The 17,770-nt window shown below is 46.6% G+C and overlaps 1 protein-coding gene across 1 annotated transcript in view; it reads left to right on the top strand.

Annotated features, from left to right (window-relative positions):
* LOC144770812 (urokinase plasminogen activator surface receptor-like) overlaps positions 1–16,761 on the top strand; it is a 185,484-nt gene extending 168,723 nt beyond the window's left edge. The window contains exons 6-7 of the mRNA XM_078655580.1: positions 5,759–5,890; positions 14,610–16,761. Of these exons, the coding sequence (XP_078511706.1) occupies positions 5,759–5,890; positions 14,610–14,854 (377 nt within the window). The 3' untranslated portion in view covers positions 14,855–16,761. The remainder of the gene's footprint in view (positions 1–5,758; positions 5,891–14,609) is intronic.
* Positions 16,762–17,770: the final 1,009 nt, after the last annotated feature.

Here is a 17,770-nt window from a genome sequence, read left to right as displayed (position 1 = left end):
GCAAACAGTGCTTTCATGATATTTATTTTTTCAGCTATGTGAAAAAACACAGTATTTATTTTGCTCAGTAACATGGTAACAATTTTCAATTTTTTCCACCAAAAGCATCTCTGAGTAGGTTTTCTTTCCATATGTAAAAAGAAAAGTGTGTATACCTGTTTGAGACGTTCCGCAAAAAGTTTCTCAAAGTGTGCAGTAGCCATGACAATCAATTTTGCGCAGCCTTGACACTAGTCGGAGACCTAGAGTGCCTAGAGTGAAATAGTAGTGCTATTACCCAGAGTAAGGGCCCTGTCATTGAATGCATCCAGGACGCCTAGAAGCATTAATACAAAGGTGCCCCACCGTGGAGTTGGGTTGGGTGACTTGCCATCAGGATAAACTCTTGGGTTACAACTCAAGGACCCTTGAATCCACCCCTAGGTCTCTGTAAGAGGTCCCAGTTTACTTTTTGAGAATTGTTATATTCTATCCATTTCTTGCAAGTTCTCTGGCACTGGACCACATATAACCAGCAGAAAAAACAAGGGATTTTCAGATGGTTGAAAACAATACCAACTAAAATCAGCCAACTCAGCTTTTCCTGCTTACAAGGTTAGCACATTGAGTAACATTAAATTGGGCAATAGTAACAGCTGTTTTCTTCCATAGGTTCCAGATCATAGTCATAAACACTATGGGGCCGATTACGATGAGTGTTGGAAAGCCTCCGACTTCAGGTCAGAGGCTTTCCAACACTTATCATCTGTTTCCCTTCCGACCGCCTAATTACAATCTAGGCGGTCGGAATTGAAACTGGACGGTCATTCTGGCAGGATTCCGACAGGCTCAATGAGCCCGTCTGCCAGTCTGAGACCAGCCCGCAATCCCAATGGACAATGTTACTGCTGTTGGGATTACAATGCTCGGTTTCCCACAGGCTTACCATGCCGAGCTTTACGACATGGAAAGCATGTCGGAAAGGGAGTTTGGGTCCCCCTAGTAGGCCCTCCTTCTCCTTGCAGCCTCTGGTTAGGGCCCTTGTTGGTCCCTGCACCATGTGGCAGGCACTTTGAGGTACCTGTCACGCAGTGCAGGGATAATCACAATCCCCATTTCTCTATGGGAGCTTGTGCTACGGCCGGTTTAAGACAACAGCACAAGCTCCCATAGATAAATGGAAGTATAAGACCGCACTATGCGCGGTCGCATTGTAATAGTGGCGTTGGGACCGCAGACCGGAGGTCCTGAAACCACGATGGTGACATCGTAATAAGGCCCAAAATAGTCACGACCTCACGTGGGGATCTCAGAGCATTCCTAAAAACCAACATAGTTGATGTATAAATAGGATTGCACCCTAGTACATTACATATATGTTTGCAGTCTTTAGAAAGAATTTCTGGACAAGAAATATTACAGCCTTTAGGTTATGTAGCCTTTCTGTAGGCTGTAAACACATATGTAATGTACAATGGTAAAATCGTGTGTGTGTAGTTTTATATGATTGTAAAAGTGCTCTGGGATGCCCACGCGGGACTATTCATTGCTTATGACTTTTAATGAGAATTCCCCTTGAAGAGAACTAGAGTTAACCGCATGCGTGCGGGCGGAATTCCGCTCGTACGCTGAGATTTTCAAAAGCGCACTTTACGTGACGAGCTGGGCTCGTCATGAGCATGCGAGGAGGCTACGCCATGACGAGCCCAGCTCGTCATCAGCGTCGAAGGGGTTAAAGGTGAGCAACTTTTCTTTGTTCGCAGAACTTAGAAGCGAAAAAGTGTGGCATGGTCGTCTCTATAAAAAACAATAAAAAAAAGAATTCTATCAGTTTTCCTTTTCCAACAAAACAAAACACTTCACTATTTCATATGTGATGGTTATCAGTTCCTCCGACTAGTCTGTCAATTGGCAACAAGGCAATTCTGTTGCGAGATAAGCGGTGGGCGAGGACGCCGGATCTTCATCTCGCCGTCCTCCTTCTCTCCCCCCTCGTCCAGGCTTGGCCTCACCCTCCCATCATCCCTGATTATACCGATTTGCCCATTCGGTGATAGGACTGGCCAGGCGACCGTGGTCTCCCAGGCCAAATTATAGTAGGTTGGCCATTGTCCCCGCACCCTGGGTATTTCCTCGGGCAGCCCCTTGCCATGTAAACCACTCTCTCTTCCTCTATGCAGCACATCGTGCCAGTTTCCCATTCTTTTTTGCAGCTTCCCCACTTGCTGATATATCCCATTTTGCTATGCAGAAGCCCAGGGAGCAGAATGAGTTGCCTTCTGGAGAGGTCTACATCTCCCAATATTCCCAGAATTAAGAATTGTGGCATACAATGGATGTCACCCTCCAGAACAGCTGCCAGCTCTGTAAATGCCTCCATACATTATCAGAGAAGTGTTAAGGCATGGGCAACGTGGGCTCTGGCCCAGGGTCCCCAGCTTTCGAGGGCTCCCATCATTAAGCTTTCAGGACAGTTCTAGAGAGTGGCATAACACACCAATGATGGGGCACCCTTCAGAATATGAAAAGGGGCTCCCAGGCCTCCAAAATATCATAAATATTCAAAAGCTTTGCACTGAATGGTTGCCCCCTGATGGACTGGGGACCCCTTAAAGATTTGGGGGCCAACAAAGAGGTTGTGTCAATGATCAGATCTTAGTTGCTGAAAGTGGGAATGAGCTAGAAAGGGATGATGAATTCAGAGTTTATCCACGCATGAGGACCCAAATTATGTTTGGCCCAGCACCCCCGAAATCCTATAGATGTCCCTGTACATTATGCCTGTAGGTGTAGACAAGAACTAACAACCTGGATAAAGTTGCCTGCGTCCACTCCACATCGTAGACGGTTAGGAGTTTGTGCCCCTGTGTATCCTACTTTCTAGGGGTCTACTGAACTCCATTGTTTCCCAAGGTACGTCCTCTGCTTGCAGGGCATCGTGTATTTGAATGTATTGGAAGAGGTATGTATCATGCAGATCATACTCTGCCGGTAGCCCCGGTGAAGGATTTAATCCTCCCCTTCCTTCCCCAGGTCAATGAGCGTCGAGATCCTGATCAAGTCCCAAGCGGTCTTTCTTGGCAGTCCTCAGAGTACCTTTAGCGTGTCCCCTGTCGAAAGCGGGATCAACAAGGAGAGTTTGTCTCTCCAACCTATATAGGTGATGGTCTTACCCCAGGCCTCTAGGGTACTGTTTGTAGGGCTTAGCAAGTGTGAACGGTGCGCCCTTAGGTCTGGAAGTGGGATGCCCCCATTATATACATTCATCTGCAGGGTTCGAAAGGCGGTGCGCAGGGAGCCTCCATACCGGAGGAGGGTGCAAAGCATGTATCAACTTTATTAAAAACAATTCTTCGGGGATCGGCTATGGGGTATTCTGTAGGAATTTGGGCAAGGTAATCATCTTAAATATGGCCACTCTTCTCATAATCAAGAGGTGCACCTGCCTCCAGCAGTCGACATCCTGCTGAAAGGTCTAATTGACTGTCTCCATGTTCCCTTTGACCATTGGCTGTTTAGAAAACCTTATTTCCAATCCCAGGGATTAGAAAGCTTCCCTAGTGCTCACTATCTGGGATGGGATAAGTACATCCATGGGCCAAGCGCCCATTTGGTATGGTACTGATTTATCCTAAGCTGATTTTATATCCTATGTATCTGTCAACATTTTGGAACACTGAAAGGACTGTCGGGATCAAAACAACTATGTTGTAAAAGAATAGTAATATATCGTCCACGTACAGGGAAAGATTTTCCTCTTCTCCTGTGACTTTTGAAAAGATGACCCAAATCTCTCCTGACCCTCAGCTAGCAGGCCAGAGGCTCCAGACACAGTGTGAACAGGAGTAGCGAGAGGGGACATCCCTGGGATGTCCTTTTATTCAGTCTAAACTTCTTCAAGAAGGTATTATTCACCATGAACCTCGACACCAGGTTGTGGTATGAGAGACATACCCAAAGACAGACAGTCGGGCAAATTCCCAGCCTTGCCATGCCCCGAAGGATATAATCCCACTGTATAGAATCAGTCGCCTTCTCTGCATCCAGGGATACAAATGCGAGGGGCAGTTGCGTGTCCCTTTGATATTCCAGCCAACAGCAGAGACACAGAGATTCTGTCGTAGATATGAAATTGAATACAACATATTTTGCTTAAGTTTAAATTTAAAAAATCAATTCCCATCTAAAGTATAATAAAGTTTTTATTATGCATTAATAAATATTAAAAGTGGTGTATGGAATTAGTTTAACATAATTGAATTATATTTTATTAAAATGGAATTTCATATTAATTTAAAAATTCAAGAAAGGGTATTAAAAAGTTGTATTATGAAATTATAAATTTAGTGTTACATATATTTTACATTAAATTTAAAGTATATGTTTGACTATTTTACATTATTTCATTTAATTTAGTATTCTTTCAGACTGGGTTTTATTTTAAGTCCCTCACTCCATGGGATGGTGTTGCAGTATCAGTGGTTGGTCATTTGGGGTGCTGGACTTCCTTCAGTTCTGAGCGGGAATAATGTACTTCTATTTTGGGTCCCTTTTTGGCTGAAATAACTTTAGAACTGCAGCTTTTGAATAGCAGTTGGGTTACTCTTTTGTGAATGTGTGCATGCTCCTCCTTATGCCACTCTCTAAGCATTCTCATACCGCTCCTTATTCCTTCCTAATCTCCTCCCCTTTTAGCGTATGTTTTCCTCATTTTCCAGCCAATCCCCTCTGTCCCTCACACATTTAGGGGCTCATTAGGATGGCGGACGGACTTGCGTCCGTCCGCCACCCTAGAGTAGGAGGGACCGTCCTCATGGCCTGCGGCGGTCCCTCCGTGCAAATTAGGATGTGACCGCCACACTGGCGGTCACATCCTGGATATTTAACAATGCGGCGGGTGCAGCTTCAAGCTGCACCCGCCGCAATGTTAAAAAAGCATACATTGCATATGTATGCAGCAAGCAGCAGGCACCGCGCGGTGCCTGCCGCTTGCTGCATACATATGCAGGGGGGTACCATAGGTACCCCCCATGTGCACCCCCCACCCCCCCTTCACCCAGGGGGCCCGCAACGGGCCCCCGCAGTGAAGCACCGTATGCTTTTACACGGCGGAATATCCGCCGTGTAAAAGCATTTCTTTCTGTGCATCCTAATATGGTGGACGGTGTCTGAGAGACACCGTCACCATATTACAGCTAGCTTTTCCGCCGCGGTTGTAAGCCAACCGCGGCGGAAAAGCTGCGGACAGAAACCAGGACCCACCAGCCATCCTAATGTGGCGGTGGGTCTTTGGTGGGTCCGCTGCGGTTTTTCCGCATCCTCCGGGCCGGCGGTGGATTCCGCCGGCCCAGAGGATGCGGAAAAACCGCAATCCTAATGAGCCCCTTAGTACTAAAACATATACTTACGTATGAGGAGACCCTACCAGTCTGATATGAGATCTCCACACAGAAAACGATAGAAGAGATGTAACCTCTGCATGTAAATTTGTGAATAGCATTTTGTAGTACGGTTGAAGTACTATTGGGGTATACGAAGCATATTACAAAATGCAGTTAATGAATAGGGCCCTGGATGTTGTCCCAGTTTAAAGGATGGAATTGCTTCTGCCTTGAAATTAGGCCAAGCTACTGCTTTGTGTACATTTTCCACAATGTAAATATGGCACTGTAGTTAATAAATATTTTTATTTTCAATCAGTAAATGATGTGGTTGTATTAGCTAGGATAGACGTCGACACGCGTCTGCCTGGTGTGACAATTCTCCTTTCTCCTTTCAGCGACAAAGCCCCCGTATCACAACGGCATCACATGCTGGGGGTGCAATGAGACGGGCAGGAATGAGTGTGCTCTTGAGAACCAGTCAGTGGTTAGATGCAACGGTAGCCTGGCTCGCTGCTTCCAGATGTTCGGTAAGTCTGCGGCGACGTGGCTGCTCGTCGCTCAGTTGGCTAGAGCATAGCTTTGTGGTCCAGTCGCAGGGTGGCCGCCTTTCTCTTGTTAATTTTTTGATGTTGGGCTTGGAGCTGGTATTTGAAAAAGTGTTTGCTCACTATCCATTTTTACCATGACAAGTCCTCCTTTGTGCAGCTAAATCATGTAATAATATTTTAGAGTACTTTAAAATACCTTTGAAGTGATGTTTTCTTCATTTATTATTATTATACATTTGTAAAGCGCAACTATCACTCACCGTGCATCTTGGCGCTAGTAGCTTTGGCTGTTTTGCTGTTGTGGGTTTAGATTTTAAATGGGATCAACATACTGATCCTTTCCAGAAAGATGTTTTGTGGTACGCAAGGTAATAAGTAAGTAAACATTTGTAAAGTGCAACGAATGGCGAGGCGTCTTGGCGCTAGTACCCATGCACTACTCTTAAGTACATGCCATTTTGAACTCCACCCAAAGCATCCAAAAGGAAACTAAAAATGGGAATATTCAGGAAATAATAATATACAATTAGTGCAAATAGAAACAACTGAGCCCTCGTCACAATTTTACTAATAGGGAGTTTGATGTTTTAGGATTGATTCACTCAGGCAATAAAGAGTATACAATAATACTCTTGTAGCACTACTTCCTGTACCCATATTCAGCCCCAGTGCCGTTTGTTGATTCTCCCAGTTCTTCTTTCACTGGCCTTGACATACAAATACCTGCCACAAATGTAAAATAGGTGCTTGGAAGCAACTTTCTTCAAGAGCAATTAACAGAGATAAAGGACTGTATTTGTCACACCACTGGCTAGTTCAGTAAACATTTGATACACCACTCTTCAAAGAGGATTGGATTATAATGTTATTGTGGCTTTCGCACAAAACATTTCTACCATTGACAATTAAATTTAAATCTAGAAAAAGAAATCTGAAAATAAAAAATATTCACTTTACCAACAATATTTAAATTGAATTTGGCCCAACATCAGAAAGTGAAAGGAAAGAGAGGGTACGATGAGAAAGAATGAATGTAGGAAGAAAAGGAGAGGAAATGCAGTAGAGAGAAATCAGGGAGGGGAGAGAGGGAGTTGAAACATCGGATAATGTATTCATACCACATCCTGATGAATATTGCAGGTGTTTTTTGTAAGCCGTACTTGTACGTTTCCGGGTCAGTTTCATCGCTATTTGCCACCAGTGTTTTCTGATCAGGATCTTTGAGCTAACCCTGGGATTGCATCCCTCTTCTGTTCCCGTGATAAGCCTTTGATCCCTTTCAAGATGGCGACACCCTGACTTTCGTATGTTCCAGGCGCCCGTCAGCCATCTTAGTCACGCCTTTCTCAGTCTTACTCACCATGAGCCCCACTGTCAATACAGTTCATGTTGGTTCATTCAAAGATGTCTTCTTCTTCTCAGGTTTCTACACTGAGAAGCTACAAATATGAAGCACTAAGGAACACATGTACTAAACTCTGGTCGAAAAACACCAACTGAAGGAGGATTGGAAATGTCAAGGCTAACACTTTTGAAATATAATTCAAGGTTATTCCCAAAAAAACAGAGCCCTTCGGTGCCCCCACTGTGGGTTGAGTACTGAGTGGGAGAGAGAGGCCATGGCACTGTGGCATTTCCCCCCCCTTCTTTCTCATTGGTGGAGACTACAAATATGGGATGTTCTACACAATGGTGTTCCACAACTAAGGGGCATATGTAGGAAGTCGTTTGCGATTCGCAAACGCCGGAATTCACAGAATTCTGGCGTTTGCCAATCGCGAACGGCGTTTTGGTATGTATGGGCCACATAGCAAAATAAGGAATCGCAAAAATTGCTATTTTTTATTTTGCTCAAGCATTTAAGGAATCGCAATTTTGCGATTCCTTAAATGCTATGTAGGGGTGCCTCGCAAATTTGCGATTTTGGCCTAAGGAATCGCAAAATACCGCCTACTCCAAGTAGATGGTATTTTGCGATTTCCTGTTAAAGTGCATTTTTAAAAAAAAATCAAAGTGCCATGTGGCGCACAGATATGCCCTGAGGGCATGTATGTGCACCACATGTACATACATGCACATTCCAGGGGTGCAACAGGTGTCCTTTGGACACCCTGGCACCCTTGGAATTGCTATTCTCAAATTGCGATTTTCTCATAGAAAATCACAATTTGAGAAAATATCCACATTCATTCCAATTTGCGAATCGCAATTAAGAAATTTTAGAGATTCGCAAAAAAATTGCGCTTTATTACATTCATTCCATTTTGCAATTCTCAAATAGCGATTCCTTAAAAATCGCTATTTGAGAATCGCAAAATGTACATTACATACATATGCCCCTAGATGCTTTCTGATTTCATTGCATCATCTAATGCGGTCAATGCCTTGTGATGCTCTCAGGGAGGAAACTGAAAGGCCTGGCTTGTGAAGTCTCCAGAGTCAGAGAACCCCTTGTTGCTTCCACCGGGCAAGTAGTCTAGAAGGGCGATATGAAGTCCTGGGTGAATGGCATCTGGGATATCTTCTCGAAGCAGAGCCACGTTCCACAGAATGTCAACTAAAGTGGTGGCACTGGATGGAAGAAAGCAGCCGAGTGCCCCTTTGGGAAATGAGTGGTCTCTAGCTTCACAGCTGTAGAGACAGGCCGATGAACCAGAGAAGATACAGTCACTTCCTGAGGGTTGAAAGACAGATCAGAGAGCTCACTCAACCAATGAGATCTTGTCTGATCTGTGTGAGTGCTGCCAGACGCGACAAGCGGTGCTCCGTCCATTCCTTGGATCCTGATCCACTGTAATGCAGCTGCCTGGCCTTTTTCAGAATCTCAAGGGATAAAAAAGTAAGACATGGCCCCTGCTTTGGACACTCACTCTGAAGGAGAGTCTTTCCAAAGTTTGGAAGTTCATTAGTTATTATCGGCTAAGCCCTTCAGCGGGGGTGAGGGGTCGGAGCATGTTCAACCCTCAGCACTGTGTCCATGGTCTTTCAGTGAGTGACCAGGACTTACCCCTCTCTTTCACAACTTTGGCCAGTGAGGAGTCTAAGCCTGCCTCAGTTTCTTGCCATGTTGTCAGGAGCATTTCGCTTGCGTGGTTGAGGGGTGATGGGGGACTGGGACCTCTCCCTCCCAATTGCTTTTTTCTCTACTGCGTTACAGAGGGAGATTGGACCCCGCTCGTTCGTCTTTCCTGGGTTTGGTTGTTAGGTCGCAGCCTACCCAATGCGCAAAGACATCTTGGGGATTAAGAAAGTTGACAGTGTAATGCATTCTGCCTGTTGCTTAGTAGAGGCTTTGTGGTTTGTAACCCACATTTTCTCCCTTTCTATTTGCTGGCTTGATTTTGATTAGGCTGCCTAGATCGAGTCTGGCCCTCCTGTTGCTCAAACCTTGTTTACTGTATTCTTCCACAAACATGCTTTCTGTAAACAGGCCTTTAAATCTTGTTCTTATCTCGTCACATTTGCTGTGCATTCAAAGACAGGTCAAATGTCGGACTGTGCCTTCTAGTGAGTTTGTTGTTTATTTTTCTTTCTTTCACTTTAAAGTGAGAGAATTTATGTGACAATCATGCTGGCGAGGGGAGCTCCTTGAGGAAGGCTATATAGATGGTAATTTTTTTCTAGCACCCAAAATGTAAACGTCTGTAAATTAACTGTGCTGGCAATTGCTGGACATGGCCCTTCTTAAGGGAATTTCCTTGAAACATTTTTCTTTTTGACCTTTATGGTTTTTGCCAACTATCTTTTCCTGAGCGTAGGACTCTAGGCACTTTCCCCCTGTACTGCAGCGAGAAAGTGAGCGTGCCCTTCCTGCACATTTCAGAATAGGGCACTTACTTGATTGAGTTAGGGGGCATACCCGTGAGTGCCCCGTAAAAAGGTACACCACATACCCAGGTCGTGCGTTACTGGCTAATAAGTAGCCTGTCAAAAATATCTTATACTCAGTTTAGCCGGTCTCACACCATAGCCTGCGCTGAGGGGGTTGTTCGGTACCACCAAACCTGGGGAGGGGAATGGCTGAGAAGGGGCATCCGCGTATGCTCCTCCCAGGTAGGGAGCAAACCCCATGTGGGTTTTCTCTACTTACGGGGTCGGCTCTCCCTATGAGACACTTACTGGGTGTGACCAATTCTCTTATTAGGGTCTTAGGGCCTGGGGCACTTCAGCACTGTAAAGATAGTACGACAGTGCGCTCATCTTCCTACAAACATTAGGAAGTAGTGCTTCCCTCGTGTCTCTACATACGTGTCTGGCCTGCCGCGTCCGGCCTGCCATTGCAAGCTGGTGGGTGCTCTGCACCAATGATGCTTATACATATGTGTCCTGCCATTGCAGGGAGATACGCCTCATTGCGCGCTTACTGAGACTGGCCTGTCTAAGTCACTAGCCATCTTGATGGAACCTTTCACTTTCACCCGAGTACCCCAAGGGTACATCCTAAGGGTGAAGGGAGTGGTAGGTCAGAGGCAGGGCAGGTGCACATGTGTGTCACCTGTCCAGGTAGAGAGGAATAACCTTGTGTGCTTTTACGACCTATGAGGATTTCTCTTCCCATTAGCTGACGTAGAGAAATGGCTGATATTACTTCAGCCTGCAATGGTGAATTGCAGTGGGGCAGTCTCATGATGTTTCCTATCATTCGATTTGCAGTGACAACCCCTTGCCAGTGTTCAAGGTGGCTTTTTCGTGATTTGCAAAGAAATGTAAAAACTAAAACGTGGGCATTTCTATGCTCTCAAACACTATATGTGCCTGGGGCTGACTCCAGACCGCACTGGAGGTTGAGGGAGCACATCTGGGCATTCCACAGCAACAGCTATAAAACAAGGGGCATTCAATTGGAACAACTGGCCTCTGCCATTTACGGGCCTGGTTACACAGATTGTAGGAGAAGGATTTGACACTTGGCCTCCAGAGCCAGATCGAGGTCCCACTAAAGATTAAGATCGGCATTCCATGGCCTCAAGGCAGACAGGACAGAAATCTAGGGGAGACATCTGTAGTTCAAAGTGAGACTCTATGAACAACCCCTAACTTTAAAGGCACACTCCAGTAAATGGCTTCATCCTGCAGCAAAAGGTGAAATACGCTTGTGGGGACGTGGGACCAGAGAACCTGGAAATACCTGGTGGACATTGTCAGAGGACTCTGTTGTGCACAAGGAGGAGAACTGCCATTAAAAAGGGCTGCATGCCCTTCCTGAAAAGTGGCTGACCTGGGCCGGCTACCTGCTGCTGTGTGGCACCCTGTAGTGTGCTCTCCAAGGGCTCAATGAGCTTACCCGCTGTTCTCTCAGAGATCTCAGGGACATCAAGGCTCTCCTACGAGGCACCAACACCATCTACCTGTGACACCTGGAGAACGGTGCCCTCTCATGTGCCTACATCGTCTGCTGGATTCCAACTGGTAGTGTGGTGAAAGCTTGGAACTAAGGGCCATATGTATCAAGCAAAATTGCGATCGCAAACGCCGAAATTCGCAGATTGCAATTTTGCTAAATGCTATGTATGACGGCAAATCTGAGTACAAAATAAGGAATCGCAAAATTTGCGATTCCTTATTTTGCGATTGCATTTAGGGAATCGTACATTTTACGATTCCTTAAATGCAATGTAAGAAGCACCAAAAAAGTGCAATTTGGCATTAAGGAATCGCAAATTACCACCAACTTTAAGTTGGTGGTAATTTGCGATTTCTTTGAAAAATGCACTTTTTTGCATTTTTCAAAGTGCAATGTGAAGCACATACATGCCCTTAGGGCATGCATGTGCGCCACATATGCACCCATGCTTATTTCAGGGGTGCAACAGGGTGTCCTTTTGACACCCTTGCACCCTCGAAATTGCATTCTCATTTTGCGATTCTCTAATTGCTAATCGCAAATTGAGAATGTCTTCCCATTCATTCCTATGGACCTCTAGGCCCATAAGAATGAATGGGGAGATATTCCTTAATTGCAAATCGCAATTTGAGATTCGCAATTAAGGAATATGTAGGATTCGCAAAATGTATTGCAAATCCTACATACATAGCATTTTGTGATCCTCAAATAGCGATTCGCAAAAAATCGCTTTTTGGTAATCGCAAAAGAGTATTTTGATACATATGGCCTGTTGTAGTTTGCCTGGAGATCGGGTCACCTTGTGTGGAGCTCCATAGTCTTGCCTGCATCTAAGGTGTGCGGTCCCCTCATTGTGGGGACCTTGGCACGCCTAAGTGTCTTGTTGGTGGTGAGCGGGTGGCCTGCTTCATCGTCCGTTCTGCATCTCTCGTGTGCGATACACTGACTACATGCTCAGTGCTTGTGGTATCTGATTCACAGGTTGCAACCCTCGGAGCCAGTGCTTCATTCTACCTCATGAGGCATTGCTGAACTTGCGATTGTGTGCGTGACCGGAACTGTCTGGTGCGACCAATATCGACATGCACCAGAGGGTTTGCCTCATTTCCAAAGAGATAGGGAATTTGCAACTCTAAAGTGGTATATTTTGGTGTATATTCATATTTCTGATATTGTTGCGACCCGAGGTGCACCCTCTAATTTTGTGGCATTGAATTATTAGAATCGTTGGGGTGGGCCTGGGGTAGACAATGAATGGTACCACATCTGGGTGCTGAGCAGGTGTTTATCTTAGGATCTTTCCCAAGTGTGCATATTACTGATGTTGTTTGAACACGACTGGGCCTAGTACTGCTAGTAATAATTACGAATGTGATTTATGCACAGAAATACATAATATTCATGTTGTGTTGATTATTATTTGTGTTGTATACAAACATTCTTTTCATATATCATGTGTGAAGTCTCTTTTATGACGTTCAAGGTACTCATCGTGAGTTAGTGCTGTCCCATTGCTTTACACATTGCCTCAGTGATAAGCCTGACTTATCGGTGCCAAGCTATCAAAGGGTGAGCACAGGTTATACATTGAGTGTAATCTATGACCCGTGACAGGAGTGGTAGGTTCTGCCTAGCTGGGTCATCATCGTAGCCAACCAGAAAGTGCCAGCTCCAACAACAATCAAATCAATTAATTAGGTGATATCATTTCCACACTTTATCGTTTTTGCGCTGTATAATGTTATCAGTAAAACTGTATGTGAGTACAAATATAACTTCAATTTTAGATGTGCTGTCTGTAATGGCAGTACACTACATGGATACTCCATGTTACCCCACTCCATTATACTCTGCACCACTCCACGCCACTGCACGCTACTCTGCACCACTCCACACTACACCACTCCACACTACACCACTCCACACTGCACTCTTCTCTGCACCACTCCACCCTATGCCTCTCTACTTTGTCAATCTACACCATTGTGCTCTACGTCAATGTACTCTATGCCACTCTATTCTACTCTGCACCACTGTACTCTACGTCACTGCTCTCTGAACCACTCTACTGTCCACTACTCTACTCTGCACCACTTTGACACACTACTCTGTGTGACTGCACTCTATGCGTCTGCACTCTACTCTACATCACTCAACTCAACGCCACTCTACACCACTGCACCCTACTCCACTGCACTCCACACCACTCTATTCAACACCTCTGAACGCTGCCTGCACTACTCCACTCTATGCCACTTCAGTCTACGCCACTTTACTCAACTCTGCCCCACTCTACTTTACGCCATTGCACTTTGCACTACTGCAATCTACTCTATGCCATTGCACTCTAGCTACTCTACATCACTGCACTCTACGCCAATGCACTCTACACCACTTTACACAAAATCAATCCACTCTACACCACTGCACTCTATTCCAATCTACTCTGCACCACTGTACTGTATGCCACTTCACTCTAGGCCACCCTAATACACTCCACTCTACAACACTCCACTCCATGATTCTCCACTCTATGATGCTTTACTCCATTAAACTCTGCTCGACTGACACTGTACTCCTCCCAGCGCTACTGCACTCTACAACACTCTACTGCACTCCATGCCATTTTAGGACAATACTCTACAATGCGCTACGCAACTCCCTCTCTACCACTCCATGCCACTTTATTCCACTCTCTTCTATGACACACTACTCCACTCCAATCTATGCCACGGCACTCTATGACGATCTACTCCACTGTACGCCACTCTATTCTCCAACACTCTACTCCACTCTACGCAACGCTGTCTATGTCACTCCACTCTTCTGTACACCACTCCACGACACTATGCCACTCCACTCTCAACACTCTACCCAGCTCCGGCACTGTGCTCCACTATACACCACTCAACTCTACATCCTTCCACTCTACGACACTCTACTCCCTCCATGACTCTTCACAACACTATACGCTACTCCATGGCACTCCACTTAACTACTTTCCACAACACTCAACTCTACTCTACTCCACACCACTCTACACCACTACATAAGTCTACTTTATGACACTCTACTCCACGCCACTCTTTTACCCTACTAACTTTTAGCCATGCTGAACAACAGCCACTCTGGTGTACATCATTGCTAAAACATATTGGCAAAGCCAATAGCTCTTGCATAGGCGAGACCTATTGGCTTTACCAGTGCTTGTTTTTATTGTGTAGCACAATGAACAGGGAGGGAGTGAAAGCAGTGGAAAGAACATTTAGGACAGCCAGGAGCATGAAAATTGAGTGAGAAGTGAAAATACCCTTTGCCGTTATCCTAATACATACCTCTCTCCATTCTCTGTAGGGGGACCGAACCGGCAGACGTTGAAGAAGGGATGCTGCTCTGAACCTCTGTGCTCCAGCATCTTTCCTGCCGTGCAGGGAATCCCCGCCAACACTGAGATCCAGTGCTGTGCTGGCAACCTATGCAATAAGTGGCCCAACACCTACCCCTGCCCTGCGGACTACAGTGCAGGCTGGCGACCATGGAGGAGCCGAGGCCTGCTGGTGGCCACCCTCTGCATCAGCATACTGAGCATAATCCTCTAACTGCACATGCAGCACCCTTGAACAATGTATTTATAGAGATGAAAAATATTTATAAACCTATATTAACTCTGATGGACAGGCCTGATTGCTGAGATTGGGGCGCGGTGTGCATTGACGCGTCCTGGTGGCTCACCGTCAGACTCACAGAAGAAGCAGCCCTGATGTGGACCATAGCACAGACAGCAGAGGAAGAACTTGCACTTGTTCCACAAAAAAGGGAACAGTAATGGGTGCAAACATGGCCCCGCCATATGCAACCTTACAAATATTGGCTTGAGTTGAAGACTTCTAAGGAGGATGGAATGCCATGTGATTCACTGCCCAACCCTCACTGCCTTTCAGAGTCAAGCCTGACGTAACTGATTCTGCCCTGCAGCGGCTAGACTCACAGTTACATTGACCTGCTGGGAATGTCCTTGCCTTCGCTCCAGGCCCAACCGGCACCGATCAGTGTGGCGTCAGTGATGTTGGCACTGCTTGATTGGCTGCAAAAGGGACAGTTTTGGTAACTCGCCGAGCTTTCAGTCAAAACATGTCGTGCCTTTTCTTGTTTGTCTGCAGCATTTAGTCGAATGCAGCATGTATAGGGTTTCTGCCAAAGACACATGCGGAACAGTCTACAGCTAAGGACTGTGTCGATCAGGGCCTGTACTCAAAGCACTGTGGGGACATTCCCTACTAGCTCCGGTGGGTTGGTGTTGTCTGAGATATCCCTGGACATCTCACCACTATGTACCGCTAACCTCCCTTCCTTTGATCTCAATAAAGTGGTCCAGCCATTGCTGAACAATCTGCTGGCAAAACTTTCTGAAAAAAGCATGATGCATTATGGGATTTGCAGTTTTGCTTTTAACGTTGTATGTTTGGCTTACAAATTCCAGCCTGCACTGGGCTGTTTTATAAAAAACAAGGAAAAGTAGAATGTGTCACATGCTACATAGCCCCTTTGGAAGGTATGAATAATAATGCCTTCATAAGCATACGGATTCCAAAATCTACAGCTCCCCCGCTAACGTCCTCCAGGAGGTTCTGCAAGAACGGTGACCAGTTTAGGCCCAGGAGAGCGAGGCCCATACCTGATGTTTAGGGTGATTACCAGCAATGTAAATAAGATACACTACGCGCATTTTCATGTGGATATTCTGAAAAAAGTGGCCCAGACTCAGGCCTCCTGGGCCACGTCGGACACACCTGTTCTCGGAGCTGCAATGTTGGCGGGTGTCTCGTTGGGCCGACGGGTTAGTGACTGATGGTGCCCTTACGCGACACTGCGCCCGGGGCATCTCTCAGAGAAGTATTTCCTTGATGTGCTCAAAGTCTCGTGGTGGCCATAATAACACGCCCCAGAAGCTCTGCAATGCTGACGGGCCGCATTGTTTCATCTCTTCGCCATGACGAGCTTGACAGGCGCAGGGCTGCAGAGGCTGGCGAGCAGGGAGGGCTGGTGGACACCCCCATCCTCCGCCGAGCCCCCAAGAAAGCACCCCTTGCTCCCTCCCCTTCTTGCCTTGGGGGCAGTGTCTCTGCAGCCCTCGCCCCTGCAGCCTTGCCCTCTTTCTTAGGGAGAAACATCACCCCCCTCACCCAGGAATGTACCTGTCCTGGGCACACTCCAGGCCTGGCGTCTTCACCCCAAACACTCACCCTGCTCCCCGGCACCCTGCTCTCTCTATGTGTTACCCCCTTGCTTTCTAGTTCTTTAAAGGGGTTTCTGTGCTCTGTCCAAACTACTGTCTGAAACAGCATCTACCAGATTGTAAAACAGTACAGCCGACTCCCTCACCCCAACCCTCCCTACCTCCCCCCAACACACTCCCCAGGCGCCCTGAAGGCACCCTACTTCTTTGACCTTAATTAGAGAACGCCTCGTCTGCTTGAATACACTGAGGAGGGCATGTTAACCACACACACACTGCTCCCCTCCACCCACCACCATTGCCCCACCCACAGCTGCTCCTGGGCTCTGGCAGGAGGGCAGACCCTGCCCCCTCACTCTCACACCCTGGCTCACCCCCTCCCCCCCTTGCACCCCTGAAAGAGGCGCGCAGGAATCTGGTGAACCTGGCTCCTGACACCCTTGTATCCCCGACTCCCTCGGTGCCAGCAGCAGCCCTACGTTATCCCTACCGCCCCCTAGTGGCATCTGCCCCCCTCTTTCATGAACGCCCAAACTGAAGGTCACCTGAGGGAACCCGGGCTCTGAGGAGCGCAAACAACGGCCCCAGAGCTGCTTCAAGTTGTTGCAATTAACCCCACACTCACTAGCTCACCCCAAGCCTCGAAGAACACGAACCTTCACACCGCCGCCTAGCGGCCCCTATCATGTAGGACAAGTTGAGCCCGCCCAGCCGATCTTTATTTATTGTCCTGGATTTGTAAGCCACGCAATGTAAAAAGTAAAACGACATGTTCCAGAATGCACTTTGTTTCCTAAACAAAAAAAATCAATACGAGGAATGGCTAATGGCCTCACAAAAAATACAGGGGCTACTCAACAGCGTTACACGTTCAGCCTCCTATAGAGGCCCTATAGAACATACATTGAGCCAAGTAGACTATTAGCTTTCCCAATCCCTTGTGGGTTTCAAGTTTCCCAGTTCCAGGCGTGAGTGGCTCACACTTTGCATTTCCTCCTATTACTATTATAGAATGAAGACTACAAGTCCCAGAATGCACATAAAACACGGGCCTGGATGAGCTACTCACGCATGGGAAACTTACGAGTGCTACTTTTTCACATCCAAGCCATAACGTTTTAAGCTCACCCCTACAAACTTCGTGCTCCCCAAGCATTGCTTAATGCACTCTCAGCAGAGGGGCCAGATATTGTTTGGGATTGAGAGTCGACTGGATATTTATCGCACCCCTAAAGCAGGTGTGGAGCATACCCAGCGCCCTCACAACCAGAATGAGAAC

Source organism: Lissotriton helveticus, chromosome 7 (genome assembly GCF_964261635.1).
Source record: "Lissotriton helveticus chromosome 7, aLisHel1.1, whole genome shotgun sequence".
Classification (NCBI taxonomy): domain Eukaryota; kingdom Metazoa; phylum Chordata; class Amphibia; order Caudata; family Salamandridae; genus Lissotriton; species Lissotriton helveticus.
This window is presented reverse-complemented; position numbering and strand designations above follow the sequence as displayed.